Raw genomic sequence first — 22,372 nt, forward strand, 5'->3', positions numbered from 1 at the left:
AGATGGATTAAAGATGATCGCCTTCGATTTACCATATATATTAAATTGAGAATTGAGTTATTTGTGGTTAGTTTAAAAGTGAACACTGAGGCATTAATATGATTTCACTGGTGAGTTCAATTATTAATTGTTGAATATTATCACATATTTCCAATACTGCTCGCGAATTTTATGATAAATTATTATAAAAATGAAAAAAATGAAATTTGAAGTCATATGTGAGTAAATAATTTATAGGTAAGACGTGCGTTGGTTTATTATCTTGTGAAACAAATCATTGATTCCTCTGTTCACATTTTTGGGCTTAAATATTTTATTTTTAGTTTGAAAATAATTCGAATCTTATAATAAATAGATACATATCTTTTTCCCAAATTATTTCATTATTAAATTACATTGAATATTAAAAAAAATATAAAATCTCGATAATGATAAATATTTTGTAAATAATATATATTCAGTTGATATTTTTGATGTTTATAACGATGTCTATTACTTTTATGTAACTCTAAAAATGGTTAATTGGAAAAAACAAACCATTATAACAAGATCTGATAAGATATTTTCTATAATAACGTTTCGTCTTCTTATTTTATCTTATACATTAAAAAAAATTGATGATTTCCATTCCGAGTCCGTTCAGGCGTTCTAACCAACCGATTTGCTTAATTTTTTTTTTCAATGAAAGGTATTGATACACAGATCAGCCATCAAGCATCGGATTTCATCTAATTTTCACCATTCTCAAGTTATACTCAAATGCGATTTCCCCCTGTACATTACTTATGGGAGTTTTTCACATACACACGTTCTATCCTCAATATCTCAGGTTCTATTCAAGATAGAGACTTCGTTTTAGTTTAAGAACACTCGCTGAAACACCTTCTTTCTTCTGAGTTTTTGAACACTTAAATCGGTTGTGTTTGAGAGGAGCTAGGCGCGGACATTCAATGTGGAGTTATGGATTTTTGTAGGTTTTTGGCAATTTTTCTACATTCAAAGATCTATATCTCAGGTTTTAATATAGCTACAGAGTTTGTTTTAGTTAAGGAACACTCGCTGAAATATCTTCTTTCTTTTGAGTTTTTGAACACTTAAATCGGTTGTGTTGGAGAGGAGCTAGGCGCGGACATTCAATGTGGAGTTATGGATTTTTGTGGGTTTTTGGCAATTTTTCTAAATTCAAAGATCTATATCTCAGGTTCTAATATAGCTACAGAGTTCGTTTTGATTTAAAAACACTCGCTGAAGCACCTTCTTTCTTTTGAGTTTTTGAACACTTAAATCGGTTAAGTTGGAGAGGAGCTAAGCGCGGACATTCAATGTGGAGTTATGGATTTTTGTAGGTTTTTGGCAATTTTTCTACATTCAAAGATCTATATCTCAGGTTTTAATATAGCTACAGAGTTTGTTTTAGTTAAGGAACACTCGCTGAAATATCTTCTTTCTTTTGAGTTTTTGAACACTTAAATCGGTTGAATTGGAGAGGAGCTAGGCGCGGACATTCAATGTGGAGTTATGGATTTTTGTAGGTTTTTGGCAATTTTTCTACATTCAAAGATCTATATCTCAGGTTCTAATATAGCTACAGAGTTCGTTTTGATTTAAAAACACTCGCTGAAGCACCTTCTTTCTTTTGAGTTTTTGAACACTTAAATCGGTTAAGTTGGAGAGGAGCTAAGCGCAGACATTCAATGTGGAGTTATGGATTTTTGTAGGTTTTTGGCAATTTTTCTACATTCAAAGATCTATATCTCAGGTTCTAATATAGCTACAGAGTTCGTTCTTTTCTATTATAATGATTTCTGATACTTATTTAATGGATTCGATGCGAGCGAAGCCGCGGGTAAAAGCTAGTTACTAGTTTAGTTTATAGAAAAATTTACATGGATTCACTCTCCCCCATACATGTAATAATATGCGTCAAAATAAGAAAATATTCACAGATATTTTCAAAGGTTTATTAAGAAAAGTTTTAAGACTTGATCCTGTTTTTGGGGCACAGCTAAATACTATGTATACAATAAAGCAGTTTATTAATTCAATTATTCCATATTCTAATTTTTCTTCAATACTCTTTTTCATTATTTTCATATACTCTATTCTATTCTTCATTTTCTCCATTTCCATTTTTTATTTTCTCAATTTTCATTCTTCATTTTCTCAATGATGATACCTAAGTAAATTTGCTAAACACAGTCATATTAATTTGAGATGAAATTGCTAAAAATTGTCTTTAAAACACTTTATATTCTCAGGTACTTCTAGTTGGATTATTTGGTTGCACTTTGGGACAGTACAGACCAGATGTACCCCTCAGTAGAGAAGCAACGGCCCGCATCGTAGGTCAATCACAGGACGGACCCAATCCTGATGGATCTTACGCTTGGGGGTAATCAGATTATAAAGTTAACAATTATTGAATTAGCAACTTTGTTGAGATTAGTTTCCTTATAAAATGTATCATTACTAACATCTGTTGTAAATTTAACAGATACGAAACAGAAAATGGTATCTCCGCAAGAGAAAACGGTTTACCAAAAGCAGCAGACACACTCGAAGCACAAGGTGAATTTAAATACACTGCTCAAGACGGTACTCCAATCCAACTGGTTTATGTTGCCAATGAAAATGGGTTCCAACCTCAAGGTGCACATTTACCAACCCCTCCACCTATCCCAGAAGAAATTTTGAGATCTATTGAGTACAACGCACAACATCCCGAAGAAGATGAGAGCCAAGTAACTCCTGTTGTTGGTGGATACAGACAGAGGATAAAATAAATCAACAGAATATATTAAAATTAATACATTGTAGTATTTAATTTATATTCAAGTGATATGTGGAGATATATATATATATATATATATATATATATGTCTGGGAATGTATTTCATTTCTTTAAAATAAAATTTATTGTCTAATATTTGTTTAATTCTATCTTAGATATCTTAGATCAATAACCAATCAAAGTTCAATGGAAAAGAATTTGAAGACAATTTCATTATTTTGTGCTTGAAATTCCGTTCAGATAAAACAAACATGGAATAGCAAAAAATATGGATTGAATTATAAGAAAATTAGAATTGATGCAGCAGAAATAACAGTTATAAACAGTAAACCCAAATTTCATTCGAGTATTTTCAATAAGATCCGGTGATTTGGATCTTTGAGTATGTGGAGAGTTGAGGTTTCGGGCAGCTTACCTCGAGATTATGCTCAAAATACAACGTCGTTAACCAATTAGCAGTTTTTTTATATAACACGGAAAAACTTGGGAAAAATTCTACTTGCCAATTCCAAAATTACTTACACTCGATAATATCAACGTTCATCTTTCGATTTTCTTGTATTAGAACGTTGCCAATCCTCAACTGTAGATACTATAAGTTTGTGTAGTGTTATTTTTCAAACATAAAATTTACTCCAGCTTCAACACGTATATGAACCGAAGACAAACGTTTTCTCAATTGATTCATGTCAAAAATAAATCGATACCTCAAATGGATTCGCAAATATTGACATATTTTTTGACATAATAGTTGAAAATACATCTTTACAGTAAAACCATAAGGTATAAAAATAATATTAGCTTCCGAATCAAACTTTAGTTGTCCAGATATTATTTTTTAGTCAAATAGTAATATGTTCCACATTTTGGTGTTTGGTGGAGTGCTTTCAACTTCGAAATATTCAAATAACGTATTTTGAAATAGAAAATGATAATGGTGTGCCGTATCTAATTTAAAAGGGTTGAGATGTTTACGTAGAAGGAAAATTTAGAATGTTTAGAATGTTGAAACAAAATAAAACTAGTTTTGATCGCATGGAATCAGTTTTTTGCACACAACATCTTAAATTCCATTCGTAAAATGGATTTTTTGTTCCATAGACTATATCGAAATAAAAATGTTGTACAAACTTTGTACTCATGTGAAAGAAAATACCAAAAAAAGTATGAACAATTCAATAATTTACATAAAAAATGAGAATAGTGCAAGAATTTGAATATAAATGAAGCAAATGAAGAGGACTTCGAAATATCAATATTTTTGAAGGTCAAGTTAGGGTTGAGTTAGAATAATATGATGATACGAGGATGTTCAATAAGTTCGATACCTTATTTATAATATGAATCGTCAAAATAGCCATTAACTGCTGACATAACCTTTTCCTTGTTGGAAAATCTTTGACCACTTATTTTTTCAAGTTTGGGAATAAAAAATTTGGTGAATAGGGTGCATTAGGTAGAATTTTCAAATTTGAATTCATTGATTTTGGCCATTGCAATAATAAACTTGTGAGCTGGTGCATTGTCTTGATAAAACACATTTTTTTCAGTCAAATGCGACCGTTTTGCTTGATTTCTTCGCTCAATCACTGCGATAAATTGTTAGTTTTTTCGTTCTCGAGATATTCAATGAAAATTATCCCACGCGCATCCCAAAAAACCGATGCTATGAACTTGACTGCAGATGGAATGGTCATTGCTTTTTTTGGAGCCGGTTCTCCCTTTTCATTCCATTGTTTGGTTTGTTCTTTTGTTTAGGGTGTAGAGTGATGGACACACGTTTCGTCCATGGTCATGAAACGGCTTTATTTGTGTGAAACATTGCCAGACACTCGATGGAAACATCTTCAAGACGCTGTTTTTGTTCCATTGGGAGCAAATTCGGCATCCATCTTGTGCACAGCTTACTCATGTCCAAATTCTCAGGTAATATATTATGTACAGCACTTTCTAAAATGCCTGCTAGCTCGTGCACTTCCAGTCGACGGTGATCCAGTGGATTTTCTTCAATATTTCTGGAATCGTCACCTCATTTGGTTGACTACTGCGATGCAGGTCGTACGGCCTCGTTTAAGCTCTGCTACCCAATATTTTACTGTTGATAATGAACTCAACTTTCATATTGGTTGGGTTGAGGCCTTTCAACTACATTCCAGACCATCCTCGTATGAATATTATGTAGGATTATTGAAGAAAAACTAATAATTGAACATTTTTATATGAGGTTTTGTTCAAAAACTTCGTTTTTTGTATCGATGTACAAAAAAATGATGTACAGCATTTAAAATCACAAAATCATATAAAATCTTCATCAGATATATTTTTTTTCCGTGAGAACAAAGATTTTTTAGATTTTAAACTATATAAATATAATCAAATATGAAATTATTCTTTATTCTGTTATTGAGCAAGATTTTCGGGCTACATTTCAATAATTTTTTAATTATAACCATGAAGCTCGGAGCAGATATTTCGAGAGCCGAATTGACTCAATCAAGGACGTGTTTTACATCTCAAAAATATAAAAATGTAAGAAAATTTAATGAAAAAGAGCTTAATCAAATTCTAATCTAATTTTACCTTATTGTTCTCTGTATTCATGTAATTATTTTGTTTTGACCTCGTACATTTCATTAGAACGAGACTTTAAGTGAACATGAATTGTTATAATGGATATTTGTTAATATTCACATAGATACATCTGAGGTTTAAACATAGTCCGTTATTCTAGTGAATTCTTAATAACTTACAGATTTTTCATTATTCAATTCTTTCAAAAATTAGTTATATAACTCACCTTTTGAATGTTTTCCGATCAAAATAACATATTCATCACTATTTTCAAACACACATTCTGTTGACAAGTGGTAATTAACATATCACCATTTTCACCTTAATGCGGTGCATCTTTGCACTCTTACTCATGACCTTTCGACAGAACCAGATGCGTTAAAATCGAAAGAAATGCATAAAAAATGTAAAAAGTGGTTATGAGCAAAGTAGAAGGGCGTATGGAATAAAAAATCTAATTAATTCGTTGCATATAAATATGGAAATAATTTGATACAAAGATGCACTTGTATCTAGTTTTGATTGGTGATCAGATCGGTGTATTAAAAATGTTTTCATTGGTAAGTATTTTCAATACAATTCTTATCGATTGAGATGTTTCTTCTCTAAATAATTCATAATAAACACCGAAATCTATAATTTAACTACAAACCTTGCAATCAAAATGGTAAACAAAACTTATAATGGAATAAAATTTTTGATTCGAAATCTCGGCTGAGTTAACTAATATAGTTTTGTAATTTCAGGTGGTTTTGTTTGGTCTATTCAGCTGTACACTTGGACAATATAGACCAGCTATAAACTCACTTCTTTTCCAAAATACTCCCGTATCCGTCCTCAAACCAAATATCCCGATTAAAGAGCGTGGTGAATTGTATAGAATCATCAGTCAAACCCAAGAAGGACCAAATATTGATGGATCATATTCTTGGAGGCAAGTATTCATAATTTACTGATCAATTCAGTTATAAAATTGAAGTTTCGAATCGAAACAACTATCACAACATTTGATACAGTATCCAATTAGCTTTAAAATTGGAATTCTTCGGCACCGAGGTATGATATGATGTTGGTTTGAGACTAAATCGGGTATGTAAGTATGCTACACGCCACGCCACGCCACGCTCTACGACCTTTAGAGCCCCTTCGACGATCTATCAACCAACTTCATATAGAAAAGGTACTTAGTTGGAATTTCTACGCACTCTAAGCATTTATTTTGACTGAAAAAAATGTTTGTAGTTATTATTCACCAAACCCAATATGCAGCCAACATAAAAACTGAGTTACTGAGTATTATATGAGTCAGTATATAAAAGCAACTGTTGAATACTCTCTGTAATTAATTTTTGTACTTCAATTTCCAGTTATGAAACCGAAAACGGAATAGCAGCTAATGAAGTTGGGAAACCAAAAGCTCAAGATCTTCTGGGAGCTCAAGGAGAATTCAGGTACACTTCTAAAGATGGAACTCCAATTCAATTAACATACACTGCCGATGAAAATGGATTTGTTGCACAAGGAGCTCATTTACCTACGCCTCCGCCGGTACCTGAAGCCATATTAAGGTCTTTGGAATGGAACGCAGCACATCCAGAAGAAGATGATTATCTTAGAAACAGACCTGCTGGATATGGACGGTAAATTGGGCATGAATAAAAGATTTATCGATACTGCCTCATATAATTGTGATTTCAAAACAATGTAATTTTGAAAATATACATGCTAAATATAAAATTTCTTTTTTTTTCTCTTATATTTCTGAAAAATCAATGTGGCAACAGCTCACAACTTTGTATGTAGTTCAACAAGAAAGATGAAGCAGAGGAAACTGAAGGTAATTTATGAATTGAAGACTTGTTTACATAGTCGTACATCTAAAGGACCATGTAAGTGACCGATGGTTACGATTAGAAACCAAAAGTCACGACGTACATCAAATGGCTACGTTCTAAAAGCAGAATTCTTTAACTCTAAATTGAATGAATATCAGAAACATACAAACAGATTCTCATCCAGAGATGCAAAGAGGTATACCTGTGCTTCAACGATTTCTCCAAGGCAATCGGTAACGTCAAACACGTCAAAAAACTGTATATCTGGAGTCAAACTGCAAAAACCAAACTTGGTAAATCGCTCAGAGGAATTATTGCTATCAAGAGGGGAGTCCGACAGGGTTGCATTCTGTCACCTCTTCAAATCAACATTTACTCGAAGAAATATTTAGGAAAGTACTGGTAGAACTATTAGATGGCATCAAAATCAACGGAGAAGTAATCGACAACATTAGAAATGTCGACGACAGAGTAATTATTACAAATAACAACGTAAAACTACAAAATATTATGTGAAAAATATATGAATATATAAAAAAATTATGATTAGCAAAAGGCAACATCCATCCAGTGCGTCCAACCATAAACTGTCAAGATATAGACCGGGTAGAAGCGTTAAGACTTGCGAAGTGCCAAATACTTTCTTTTTTGTTCTGTGATGTAAAAACTTGGACCACATGCGACACAAAAAGGACCTTTACACACGAATTGCATACAATATTTTATCTACTAGCGAAAATTTTCTTTCCCTATACAATTTATCATATATTTATTAATATTTTCAACATTTAAATCGAGTTTTAAGCAAATTAACAAAACAACAGACGAATTTGTGTTATTGAATTAGTCTAATATTCTCTTCGATACGTATAAATGCCACCTAAAATAATTATTACTACATAAGTAGAAAAATAAAGATGGCATTATCGCGACTTGAACCTGGGACCTCTCGAATATGAGCCTCGTACTCTAGCCACTTCGGAGACCTTAATAATATGTTTTATACGCACTACTACTTAAAGTATTAAAGTTTTAAGCACACGAAAGCGTGTTAATCATCAGATTTCAATAGTTAGTTTCTTAATAAAATCATTCTAAATTGCCATGAAATCTCATATCTGAATATACCTTTAAATCGAGTTTTAAGCAAATTAACAAAACAACAGACGAATTTGTGTTATTGAATTAGTCTAATATTCTCTTCGATACGTATAAATGCCACCTAAAATAATTATTACTACATAAGTAGAAAAATAAAGATGGCATTATCGCGACTTGAACCTGGGACCTCTCGAATATGGGCCTCGTACTCTAGCCACTTCGGAGACCTTAATAATACGTTTTATACGCACTACTACTTAAAGTATTAAAGTTTTAAGCACACGAAAGCGTGTTTATCATCAGATTTCAATAGTTAGTTACTTAATAAAATCATTCTAAATTGCCATGAAATCTCATATCTGAATATACCTTTAAATCGAGTTTTAAGCAAATTAACAAAACAACAGACGAATTTGTGTTATTGAATTAGTCTAATATTCTCTTCGATACGTATAAATGCCACCTAAAATAATTATTACTACATAAGTAGAAAAATAAAGATGGCATTATCGCGACTTGAACCTGGGACCTCTCGAATATGAGCCTCGTACTCTAGCTACTTCGGAGACATTAATAATACGTTTTATACGCACTACTACTTAAAGTATTAAAGTTTTAAGCACACGAAAGCGTGTTTATCATCAGATTTCGATAGTTAGTTTCTTAATAAAATCATTCTAAATTGCCATGAAATCTCATATCTGAATATACCTTTAAATCGAGTTTTAAGCAAATTAACAAAACAACAGACGAATTTGTGTTATTGAATTAGTCTAATATTCTCTTCGATACGTATAAATGCCACCTAAAATAATTATTACTACATAAGTAGAAAAATAAAGATGGCATTAGCGCGACTTGAACCTGGGACCTCTCGAATATGAGCCTCGTACTCTAGCCACTTCGGAGACATTAATAATACGTTTTATACGCACTACTACTTAAAGTATTAAAGTTTTAAGCACACGAAAGCGTGTTAATCATCAGATTTCAATAGTTAGTTTCTTAATAAAATCATTCTAAATTGCCATGAAATCTCATATCTGAATATACCTTTAAATCGAGTTTTAAGCAAATTAACAAAACAACAGACGAATTTGTGTTATTGAATTAGTCTAATATTCTCTTCGATACGTATAAATGCCACCTAAAATAATTATTACTACATAAGTAGAAAAATAAAGATGGCATTATCGCGACTTGAACCTGGGACCTCTCGAATATGAGCCTCGTACTCTAGCTACTTCGGAGACATTAATAATACGTTTTATACGCACTACTACTTAAAGTATTAAAGTAGTTTTAAGCACACGAAAGCGTGTTTATCATCAGATTTCAATAGTTAGTTTCTTAATAAAATCATTCTAAATTGCCATGAAATCTCATATCTGAATATACCTTTAAATCGAGTTTTAAGCAAATTAACAAAACAACAGACGAATTTGTGTTATTGAATTAGTCTAATATTCTCTTCGATACGTATAAATGCCACCTAAAATAATTATTACTACATAAGTAGAAAAATAAAGATGGCATTAGCGCGACTTGAACCTGGGACCTCTCGAATATGAGCCTCGTACTCTAGCCACTTCGGAGACATTAATAATACGTTTTATACGCACTACTACTTAAAGTATTAAAGTAGTTTTAAGCACACGAAAGCGTGTTTATCATCAGATTTCAATAGTTAGTTTCTTAATAAAATCATTCTAAATTGCCATGAAATCTCATATCTGAATATACCTTTAAATCGAGTTTTAAGCAAATTAACAAAACAACAGACGAATTTGTGTTATTGAATTAGTCTAATATTCTCTTCGATACGTATAAATGCCACCTAAAATAATTATTACTACATAAGTAGAAAAATAAAGATGGCATTATCGCGACTTGAACCTGGGACCTCTCGAATATGGGCCTCGTACTCTAGCCACTTCGGAGACCTTAATAATACGTTTTATACGCACTACTACTTAAAGTATTAAAGTTTTAAGCACACGAAAGCGTGTTTATCATCAGATTTCAATAGTTAGTTACTTAATAAAATCATTCTAAATTGCCATGAAATCTCATATCTGAATATACCTATAGTAATTTTTGTCTTATAATAATTTTACTGTGAAAAATCACGAATCTACCTATTTAACTTTCATTGTATTGTATTCGAACGCACCGTCCCCTGACGGAAACCAACGTCTTACTTAAGCGATTCCATTACTTGGACACTTGAAGTTCCATTAACTTATCAAATTACTTATTTTTGTATTGATATGACTCTAACTATCATAAATATTATTAATTATAGCTTTTGTATACAAAAGGATTAGTATTTAAGAGAGTGTGTACAAGGATTGAGTGTTTTTAATAGTTTTGACATCCAACAGTGCAGTACCTAGTCAACTTATTGAAACAACTCTATTTATTCATATTTTATGTTAATATGTTGTGAATCAAGTATTTTTTCAACGACTTACTTAAGAACCCATAAGTTTATTTGAAGCAATTTGTTACGGACCTCGCGCTTTCTCAATACGGTACTGTACACTAATTATTTCCTTTTGAGATGCAACCAATCGACTAGACAACCATCGAATTACGTAATATGCTGATGTACTTTTGAAAATGACTGGTAAAGAGAACAAAATTAACATAGATTATAGAGATAAATATCAAATTTGATACTATTATTCATCTTTCATAAATTATATTCCATACATCATGACGTATAACTTTTAACGTTTGTATGACAGTTAAATAGAGCGATTCATTATATACATAGACACTCATATAAATTCAACGAAATTTTTTTCTATATCTTAGTAACGTGAGAACGACTGATTCTTATGTAAATTAAATAACTTTATTCACAACTTTGTAAAAACTATTTATTAACATAAAATATAAATAAATGGAGTGGTTTCAATAATGTGACTAAGTCCTGTACTTGAGACTATTAAGAACGCCCTATCTGCGTATATATACACTCTTAAATACTAATCCTATTGTATACAAAAGCTATAATTGATTATATTTATGGTCGCTGAGTTAATGGAGCTTCGAGTGTCCAAGGGACGGATGGAATCGCTTAAGTAAGACGTTGGTTCTCGTGAGTTTACAAAAAATCTTCACAGTCACATTAATATAAGAAAAAAATTATGTAATTAGTTGTTGTCTTATCAGCGAATATAAAAAACTGGAGATAGACAGAGTTTCAGTAGTAATAAACCCAAAAATAGTTATATTTCGAAAGCTTGTCGCTTCGAAAATCACTAACGCCGTTTTTAAGCATTTCGACTAACCGCGGTCGTTCTATTGGAGTGATTAGTAATTTTTCTCTCCTCGATATTGAAGCCAATCACTTCGGCAGACGATTTAGTCCAATTTTGAATCGTATTTCTTATACAGGGTTATATTCAACTCGATTTGTTACAGAACCATCGTTGTTTGATTCGATACAAAAAAGTCAGTCAAGCAATCAGCTGTTTCCCTACCTCCCCAAGTTAATTCTACCTCGGATATGTGATAGAACTTCCAATGCAGTCCTTCAGGGGTATTTTCAATCCATAAATTCATGATTTTCGTTATTTCTACGTTACTTAATGCTTGTTGTGATACAATGGGTCAATACTAACTTTCATTCCTTCATAATATTTTTCTTGTAACAGCTTTCCTGTTGGGCTCCACTATTTTTTACCCTAAACAGTCTTTTTAATATCTTTGATTAATATTTTTATCAATATCACAATCACAATAATTTGACATTTTGAAATATTGAATATTTGAAACGTCAAAATAGAAATTTATCTATGGAAACTGTTTGTTTATAATGTACTGATTGGTTATCTACAATGACTTCAAATTAATTCATTTCATTGGATTTCTGTTTGAGCAAAAAATTTTCTATGAAACTGAAACATAGACAAAATCTAGTATTAATAACAGTATATTATCTAACTGGCATTACCACAAGTTGTATTTACAAAAATGGAGAAATTCCTCGAGTTTGGATCATTTATTGAAAACATTTCTGAGAGTGCAGTCCAAGTATAGAGTCGACGATTTAGTGATGTCAATTTTAATAAATAAGTATGTTTCATTGACCATAGCAGAGCATTCGTCAACGTCAAACACGAATTAAGATCAGATTTAATGTCTATTGGTTTAGTTGACAAAGATGTCAAAAATACACCAGCTCCATTCAATATATTATGCAATTTGAAAGTGTGGATAATAATAAACGACATGGAGTAAGTCAAGGCTGCATATTATCCCATATATTCCCAAACTTTTACTCCAAAAGTGGAAATAGTAACATTGAAATATTTGTAAATTGCGGAAGATTAAATAATTTAAGTTGTACGAGGTCTGGCTATTAAATAACGAGACAGGTTAAGAAAAAGGGTTTTATTATAAAAATTATTCTACATTCGAATGCAAGATAAGTTGATGATGAAGATAATGAAATAATGAGATCATTGGAACATATATGGAAGCATGTACTGAAAACAGGGATACGAATGATGGTAGAGTGAACGCAAAATGGGATGTAAACTATTTACCTTCAGTCTCTGAAGACAAGAAATTGTATATGATAAATATCGTGAATGACATTACTTGAAATATCATTTGAAATAGAAATGAATATTCATATTCACACAATAAATGAAACATTTCACATAAATAAGTGTAATCCCACGATAAATTTGATAAAGGTCGCTAATTTCCATTCATTTTAATCGATTTTAATTTTTTATATAAATGGATTCAGCATTCCTTATTGATTATACAACCAATGTATAATATGAATTTTCTTTGGTTTCCATAAGCACCAAGAATATTTCTTTCAAATCTACTTCTCAAATATAATCAATAAAAAGAAGACAAAAAGCTATAAAAAGGGGGTGATTAATACCATACGCGATATATCTATAGTAGCAAAGAATGATAAAATAGATAAGAAGAAAGAAGAGATAAAGTGAAAAACTGGAAGATGAGAATTCGAATTCATCAAAAATATCAAATACCCGGGTCCAACAATTAGAAACGATGCAAATAAAACAGAAGAAATAAGAGAATAGATACAAACAACGAATAAAACACTTGGTTCAAACAAGAAAATTTTGAACAACGAAGAAATAGAAAATAAAAACAAAATTGAAAATATATAAAACAATAATAAGGCCCATCATGACGTATATCAGAAACAATGAGCATTATTAAGGAAATAATGCTGAAAATAGAAAAAGAAAATGAGTTATGAGGGGTTTTCCAATAAGGAATTGACAACTTTTTTTCAAAATAAAATGAAAACCATTTGAAATATTTCAAAAACTTTATTATCTGGTTGAAATACATTCAAAACATTCATGAATGGAACTCGACTCGTACGGCCTCCGCGAGCACGTTTGCAGCAGTTGATTCGTTGGACCCAATTTTCCATGACTGGGCTACACATTTCGGCCGAAACGGCTGCTATTTCGCGTTCAATGTTGGCTTTGAGCTCTTCCAACGTCTTCGACTTATTAGCATAGACCAATGACTTGACGTAGCTTCAAAGAAAAAACTCTAGAGGCATAAATCGCACGAACGAGGCGGCCAATCGACTGGTTCGTTTCTTGAGATAACACGCTCATCAAACTTGTTTTTCAATAAATCGATTGTACTCGTAACGTGTGCTGTGTGACTTGTGGCGCCGTCCTGTTGAAACCACATGCTGTCCAAGTCCATATATTCCAATTCGGGCCAAAAATAATCGATAATCATGGCGCGATAACGATCATCATTCACAGTAGCCGCACCAAACAGTTATTTTCTGTGGATGAAGTGATTTTTCATTAAGAACATGTGGATTTTCACCCGCCCAATACCGCATATTTTGTTTATTGACAAACCCATTGAGCCAGAAACGAGCTACGTCACTGAAGATGATTTTTCGATTAAATTGATCATCTTGGAGATCGTACGTCGCTTCGAATAGTCCATAGGCTTCAATTCTTGAATGAACCTGATTTTGTATGAGTGTAAAGTAAAATCCTCACGCAAAATTCGCCATAAAGCGATGCCCAACTCTTGAGAACGTCGTGGCATTAACTGATTTGGATCATTTGCTACGGACGTTTCAACGGCAGCGACTGGCACAGCAACATCACACAACGAATATGTAGACTCAAACTTTTCCACTTGTTACTGCCTGTCTACTAGGTCGAAAATACGACCGAAAATCTGAATTAACACCGACTCCGAATTTCTGTAGTGAATTTTTAAGATTTGCAGACGTTGTTCGTTCCTGTACTTCACCATGATGGAAAGGTTATGTCTACTGTATAAACTGACGGTGACAGTTCGATGTGAAGTGAAAAGGAGCGTTCACAAACTAAATTCAAAATTGTCGAGGCACCATGATGAAAAGGTTATGTCTACTGTATAAACTGACAGTGACAGTTCGATATGAAGTGAAAAGGTGCGTTCACAAACTAAATTCAAAACTGTCAAGGCACCATGATGAAAAGGTTATGTCTACTGTATAAACTGACAGTGACAGTTCGATGTGAAGTGAAAAGGTGCGTTCACAAACTAAATTCAAAACTGTCAAGGCACCATGATGAAAAGGTTATGTCTACTGTATAAACTGACAGTGACAGTTCGATGTGAAGTGAAAAGGAGCGTTCACAAACTAAATTCAAAATTGTCGAGGCACCATGATGAAAAGGTTATGTCTACTGTATAAACTGACAGTGACAGTTCGATGTGAAGTGAAAAGGTGCGTTCACAAACTAAATTCAAAACTGTCAAGGCACCATGATGAAAAGGTTATGTCTACTGTATAAACTGACAGTGACAGTTCGATGTGAAGTGAAAAGGTGCGTTCACAAACTAAATTCAAAACTGTCAAGGCACCATGATGAAAAGGTTATGTCTACTGTATAAACTGACAGTGACAGTTCGATGTGAAGTGAAAAGGTGCGTTCACAAACTAAATTCAAAACTGTCAAGGCACCATGATGAAAAGGTTATGTCTATTGTATAAACTGACAGTGACAGTTCGATGTGAAGTGAAAAGGTGCGTTCACAAACTAAATTCAAAACTGTCAAGGCACCATGATGAAAAGGTTATGTCTATTGTATAAACTGACAGTGACAGTTCGATATGAAGTGAAAAGGTGCGTTCACAAACTAAATTCAAAACTGTCAAGGCACCATGATGAAAAGGTTATGTCTATTGTATAAACTGACAGTGACAGTTCGATGTGAAGTGAAAAGGTGCGTTCACAAACTAAATTCAAAACTGTCAAGGCACCATGATGAAAAGGTTATGTCTATTGTATAAACTGACAGTGACAGTTCGATATGAAGTGAAAAGGTGCGTTCACAAACTAAATTCAAAACTGTCAAGGCACCATGATGAAAAGGTTATGTCTACTGTATAAACTGACAGTGACAGTTCGATGTGAAGTGAAAAGGTGCGTTCACAAACTAAATTCAAAACTGTCAAGGCACCATGATGAAAAGGTTATGTCTATTGTATAAACTGACAGTGACAGTTCGATGTGAAGTGAAAAGGTGCGTTCACAAACTAAATTCAAAACTGTCAAGGCACCATGATGAAAAGGTTATGTCTATTGTATAAACTGACAGTGACAGTTCGATGTGAAGTGAAAAGGTGCGTTCACAAACTAAATTCAAAACTGTCAAGGCACCATGATGAAAAGGTTATGTCTATTGTATAAACTGACAGTGACAGTTCGATGTGAAGTGAAAAGGTGCGTTCACAAACTAAATTCAAAACTGTCAAGGCACCATGATGAAAAGGTTATGTCTATTGTATAAACTGACAGTGACAGTTCGATATGAAGTGAAAAGGTGCGTTCACAAACTAAATTCAAAACTGTCAAGGCACCATGATGAAAAGGTTATGTCTATTGTATAAACTGACAGTGACAGTTCGATGTGAAGTGAAAAGGTGCGTTCACAAACTAAATTCAAAACTGTCAAGGCACCATGATGAAAAGGTTATGTCTATTGTATAAACTGACAGTGACAGTTCGATATGAAGTGAAAAGGTGCGTTCACAAACTAAATTCAAAACTGTCAAGGCACCATGATGAAAAGGTTATGTCTATTGTATAAACTGACAGTGACAGTTCGATGTGAAGTGAAAAGGTGCGTTCACAAACTAAATTCAAAACTGTCAAGGCACCATGATGAAAAGGTTATGTCTATTGTATAAACTGACAGTGACAGTTCGATATGAAGTGAAAAGGTGCGTTCACAAACTAAATTCAAAACTGTCAAGGCACCATGATGAAAAGGTTATGTCTACTGTATAAACTGACAGTGACAGTTCGATGTGAAGTGAAAAGGTGCGTTCACAAACTAAATTCAAAACTGTCAAGGCACCATGATGAAAAGGTTATGTCTATTGTATAAACTGACAGTGACAGTTCGATGTGAAGTGAAAAGGTGCGTTCACAAACTAAATTCAAAACTGTCAAGGCACCATGAGGAAAAGGTTATGTCTATTGTATAAACTGACAGTGACAGTTCGATGTGAAGTGAAAAGGTGCGTTCACAAACTAAATTCAAAACTGTCAAGGCACCATGATGAAAAGGTTATGTCTATTGTATAAACTGACAGTGACAGTTCGATATGAAGTGAAAAGGTGCGTTCACAAACTAAATTCAAAACTGTCAAGGCACCATGATGAAAAGGTTATGTCTACTGTATAAACTGACAGTGACAGTTCGATGTGAAGTGAAAAGGTGCGTTCACAAACTAAATTCAAAACTGTCAAGGCACCATGATGAAAAGGTTATGTCTATTGTATAAACTGACAGTGACAGTTCGATGTGAAGTGAAAAGGTGCGTTCACAAACTAAATTCAAAACTGTCAAGGCACCATGATGAAAAGGTTATGTCTATTGTATAAACTGACAGTGACAGTTCGATGTGAAGTGAAAAGGTGCGTTCACCAACTAAATTCAAAATTGTCAAGGCACCATTATGAAAAGATTATGTCTACTGTATAAACTGACAGTGACAGTTCGATATGAAGTGAAAAGGTGCGTTCACAAACTAAATTTAAAATTTTCAAGGCCCTATAGCCATTTACATGTGAGGAATAAGTAAATATAGAAATAAAAGGAGAGCTTGAGGAAGCGAGTGCGGTAAAGATAATAAGAATTGTAGAAAAAAGATTACCGCGACATTTATCAAGAACTGGATCGGAAGCAGTGATGAAAATGATTGTAGAGTTAACGAAAAGTGCGAGTAGAAGACCGAGATCGATATGGTAGGATTCGGAAAGAATTAGGGTGAAACACTGAAAACAAATTGCTATGGATAAGTAGAAATAGGGAGGAATAGTAAACAAGAAGATGTAAGAATACGGAGACGGCGTCTTCTCTGAAAAAGGATCCACACAGCTCCTAGCCAAGTTATACTGGTTACGAAAAAGGGTTTTATTATAAAAATTATTCTACATTTGAATACTCCCCTTCAATATACTCCTCTCCCCTCGCCACACACCTTTCCATACGTTTTTTCCATTGATAGAAGCAGTGCTGGAAGTCTTCTTTGGTGATGGCCTTCAGGAGATCTGTCGTTCAAAGCAGATCTTTTCCTAACCTTTCAAGGAAATCTGAGCAAACCCGTTGATGCAAGATCTTTGGGACAGGAGTCAGATTATTTGGCACCAACTTCGCACAGACTTTTGTCATTTTGTTATGTGTAATTCCTCGCGTAAAATTTTTCTAACCGCTTCTTTATTGGCTTTTACAGCCTCGTCAATTATCCGGATGCTCATTCGACGATCTGCACGCAAAATTTGGTTGATTTTGGGCGCTGTTTCCGGAGTTGAAACAGTCACAGGGCAGCTCAAAAACACGTGTACGAGATTAAGAATTGTCCCCTAAGGCCCCTTGCAACAATTTATAGCAATTTTTTTCAATTTAGCGAGAAATTTGAGATTGATACGTTGCTCGTGTTTTTTCGTCAGACATGGCGAGAAAAAAACACGTTTGTTTCAAACCGCTACTACACAAATACTATAATAGTGACGGAAAACTGTTTTGGGACGTGCATAGATAAGATATCTAGTTACCAAATGCACCACTCGTTTTTTGCCCCACCCGTCTAAGGCGCCCTCTAGGCGCCTCGTTATTTATTAGGCAGACTAATACTTCAACTGTAAATTAATATCATTAATTGACTAATTAAGCAGTGTTTGAATCATTTCTATTTCGTTTCAATTGACGGTTGAATATGTATAAGCATTTAACAATGAAAATCTTTATATTTGTGCAAGAATTCTGTAGAAAAATCATTATTGAAGCTTTTTCTATAAATTCTGGCCAGATATGTAATTTTGCACGATTGCTGCGTTGCAAATTCTCTAATTATAAGTGAAGAAGTAGAATAAAATAATCAGTATACGTCCCAGAGACAATGCTATTGATAAATTGAGAAATTATTCATCAAATGAGTCTACGCCCATTACAAATTAGGGTTCAAATAAGACGCAATCAATTTGTTTGCAACACTTGTCTTTTTATTTGCGAAGAAAAGATAATTGAAGACAGCATCTCATTATATCTATATATATATTCAAATTTCAAGCATAAATTTTCTTAATTTATAACGAATAAAAAGACGCGCCTATCTTGAAGCTCGTGACCTTTTGTTGGTAAAAAATTTATCGAAAAACGAGGATGGTTGAGGGGGCTCGCAATTATTTTCCCGAGACCGCATTCGTATATAAACTAGATCTAGTAATAAATGTTGATACAGTGTAGTTGTGGTCAGTATAGAATTATGAAATTTTTGGTGAGTACCTTCGTCAAATATGTGAATTTTTGGAAATTCTTAGAAACAAGACAACCTAAACAAAAGTTGTTTATTACCATAAACTCATATTCAATTTTCCTGGAAATTTACTCAAAAATAAACCATCGAAAGTATAAAAAATAGTAGTGTTGGGCTTATAAACAATTTTTTTAAATTCGAACTTATCGTAATAAAGTTTATTTTAATGATTTAAGTTTAAGTGTGATAATACTATTTCGTGAATTATTTGATTGGGTAACTACTGAATATAAAGGAAATATTAGAGATATAAGTCGAGAAAATACAAGAAAAACATTCCCACAAGGCTGAAACAATTTTCTACACGCTTTTTCCATCCCTTAATCAAACTTTAAAGCGGCAAATCCAATCTCTAAAATGGACCTAGCCGGTTGAAAATTCCACTTCTTGAGAAGCAGTGATAAAACGTTTGTTTAGGTTCAGATTATGCAATTTTGATCTCTCACCAACCCCGACAACTTCAGACAGACACTTGCTAAGGGCAAAGGAAGTGGCTCTCTTCAAATAAATCAAATCACAGCGTACAGCGAAACCTGTTTGTATTCCAAAACGATGTTTGGCCTATATACACGAATCTGTTCATTTTGAAATGCCGATATTTGGACAAACCTCACCCACCATTCTTGCCCGATATCGTACCTTCGGATTTATATTCATTCCAATCGATACAAAATTTTTTTAATGCTAGAAAAATGGAATTTTATCGGTTTTGCGTTGAAATTTTAGTATTACATTTTTGGGAAACTTTATTTGTTTGTATTTTTCGTTTTTTTTTTTTTCAGATAATACTGTTTGCTATTCTAGCAATCGCTAGAGCTCAATATTACAGACCAGCAATAGGGGGGGCTGCGATAAGAATTATAAGTCAAACGCAAGAAGGACCAAACGCTGACGGATCTTATAAATGGAGGTTAGTGAATACTTTCCTTCCATTGTTATTCAAATAATTACGAGCAACTATTTTTTATAATATTTATCAATTTAATATATTATATTTATATGTCTAATTAATATATCATCTTAAATATAAGTTTGAACCATGCCGCGCCATCTTTGAATAAATAAATGTATATATAAATACAGAAATTCTTTAATCGCATCATCATTGAATAAAAATTTAATTATAAGGTGCTGAGCGCTTAATATAGATGGCGTTTATATCCGAAAAGCATTGTTTTTCGACAACTGGATGACTTTTATTTGTTGGTAAAATTGTCATCACTTACTTCCAACTGTCAAATACCCCATAGAACAGCAATTTGAGGATTGACGTCTGAATCTATTGTTTTGTGAAACATATTTGGTTTCCGGTGTATGTAAGCTTTGACAGTTTTTACTGGTTTCTTGTGAGCGAAATTTATTTTAAAGAATCGGGAAATACTAACAATAAGAAGCGAGGCATCAATTTTAGTATCGAATTTACTGTTGAGACTTGCTAACAAGCATAAGAATATAATAGATCCAAATTCTCAAGATTATTTCTGAGTTCTAAACTCTCATTTAGAATTTACAATGACTATTATGCATTTAGTATACCCTACTTTTCAGTTTGTACATTATACTAGCGCAGTATTCAATGAATAATCGTTCCAAATATACGAGGGTACTACTACTAGTATAATGATTCTTTCTACCTTAGGATGTCCGATTTCTTTCAAATTAAATTCAAAAATTTAGTAAACATGGAAGATTGTAAACAAATTTAGACTCAACATTTTGTAAAATCGTAGCTCTAACCACCCTTACCAGTAATCAACTGAGCAATGTTTTTATTTTAAAAGAAAATGTTTTCTCCTCAGATAATACGCGTATTTTAATTAATTTTTGTTTCATTATTTTACAGTTACGATACGGAAAACGGCATTTCTGCAGAAGAACAAGGTATCTTGAAGAATAGAGGTTCTCAAGCAGAAGCAACTGAAGCTAAAGGAGGATTCAGATATACCGCACCAGATAACAGCGTCATCTCTTTAACATACGTTGCCGATGAAAACGGTTTCCGCGCATTTGGACCACATCTTCCCACTCCTCCTCCAATTCCACCTGCAATTCAAAGGGCTTTAGATTTAATTAGAACGAATCCTGATCCTAGATATCAACCTGGGGCAAGATACGATTCTAGATATGACGATCGTAGATATCAATAACAAGAAAGATGGCACTTTAGGTAACGGAAATTAGAATATGTGATATAATACGATTGGAAATTTTGTTGAGAAAAACTATTTATTTAAACGGCCTTACTAACATAACCAATGTAGTTGTTTTATTATACAAAATGTTCTAATTTTGTATCAACATAAAAAACTAATTTATATAAATACATCAGCAATTTGAAATATTTTGTTTTATTTTGAATATATTGAAGTAGAGACGAATACGAAAGGAAAAGGAATAGAGCAAGAGCAAGAGAGATAAAAGCGAGAGATGGCAAAAAAGAACACCGACCACAAGAGATGGGATATATATGGAAAGAATACTATAGAGAAAGACTTAACAAGAAAGAAAAAATCAAAGCAAATAAAGAAATAATGTTAACAGAGGAAGAAGATGAAGAGGTAAAATGCCCCACAGAAAATGAGGTGCAATACGAAATAAGAAAACTGCGGATAAAGCGGACAAAGCCCCGGGAGATGATGGAATAGAACCGGAACTTCAGTTCAAGTTATTGACTTCAGAAGTGCTTTCGACTCAATAAAAAAGGAGAAAATAACAGAGGAATTAGAAAGACAAGGATATCCAAACAAATTGAGAAAACTCATAGAAATAATATTGAATAAGAGTGACATTAAAGTGAGATTCGAAGGTACAACATCAGATAAAACGTACACAAATAAGGGCGTTAAGCAGGGAGATCCAATGTCACCAACGCTATTCAACATAATTCTGGAAGGTATTGTGAGAAACGCAGGACTACAAAATAAGAAAATTATATCAGCATAACGAATATAGCGAATGGACGGAAGGAATTAATAACATCGATAAACAAATTAGAAGAAGAATCAGACCGGACCGGAAATAAATGCAGAAAAAACCAACTATCTAGGAACAAACAAACAGAGAGAGGATAGAGGATAGGATACAAAAGGGCTATCAAGCTTATGGAAGAAACAAAAACCTGTTAAAAAACAAAAACATAACCAAACAAAACAAATGAGAAGAACAAGAACTCAAAAGAATCGAGGGAAAGATGTATGAAGGTCCAAACGTAAC

General features: G+C 33.1%; 3 protein-coding genes across 4 annotated transcripts; all 3 read left to right on the forward strand.

Moving 5' to 3' along the window:
* The first annotated feature begins 72 nt into the window (after positions 1-72).
* LOC130900083 (endocuticle structural glycoprotein SgAbd-2-like) lies at positions 73-2,842 on the forward strand. The gene is made up of 3 exons (XM_057810424.1): positions 73-110; positions 2,259-2,392; positions 2,495-2,842. Exons 1-3 carry the CDS (start codon positions 99-101, stop codon positions 2,781-2,783), a joined length of 435 nt encoding a protein of 144 aa, XP_057666407.1. The 5' UTR covers positions 73-98; the 3' UTR covers positions 2,784-2,842.
* Positions 2,843-5,720: 2,878 nt separating this feature from the next.
* LOC130900082 (endocuticle structural glycoprotein ABD-4-like) lies at positions 5,721-7,099 on the forward strand. The gene is made up of 3 exons (XM_057810423.1): positions 5,721-5,922; positions 6,109-6,296; positions 6,730-7,099. The coding sequence occupies exons 1-3, from the start codon at positions 5,863-5,865 to the stop codon at positions 7,004-7,006; spliced, it is 525 nt and encodes a 174-aa protein (XP_057666406.1). The 5' UTR covers positions 5,721-5,862; the 3' UTR covers positions 7,007-7,099.
* A 10,433-nt stretch (positions 7,100-17,532) lies between these two features.
* On the forward strand, positions 17,533-21,498 carry LOC130899896 (endocuticle structural glycoprotein SgAbd-2-like). 2 transcript variants are annotated; one of them, XM_057810070.1, is made up of 3 exons: positions 17,533-17,544; positions 19,942-20,069; positions 21,003-21,498. In XM_057810070.1, exons 1-3 carry the CDS (start codon positions 17,533-17,535, stop codon positions 21,304-21,306), a joined length of 444 nt encoding a protein of 147 aa, XP_057666053.1. In that variant the 3' UTR covers positions 21,307-21,498. The 2 variants fall into 2 exon arrangements, with proteins under 2 accessions (XP_057666053.1, XP_057666052.1); XM_057810069.1 differs by lacking the exon at positions 17,533-17,544 and adding an exon at positions 19,056-19,120.
* The last annotated feature ends 874 nt before the right edge of the window (positions 21,499-22,372 follow it).

This window comes from Diorhabda carinulata, chromosome 12, assembly GCF_026250575.1.
Source record: "Diorhabda carinulata isolate Delta chromosome 12, icDioCari1.1, whole genome shotgun sequence".
Lineage (NCBI taxonomy): Eukaryota > Metazoa > Arthropoda > Insecta > Coleoptera > Chrysomelidae > Diorhabda > Diorhabda carinulata.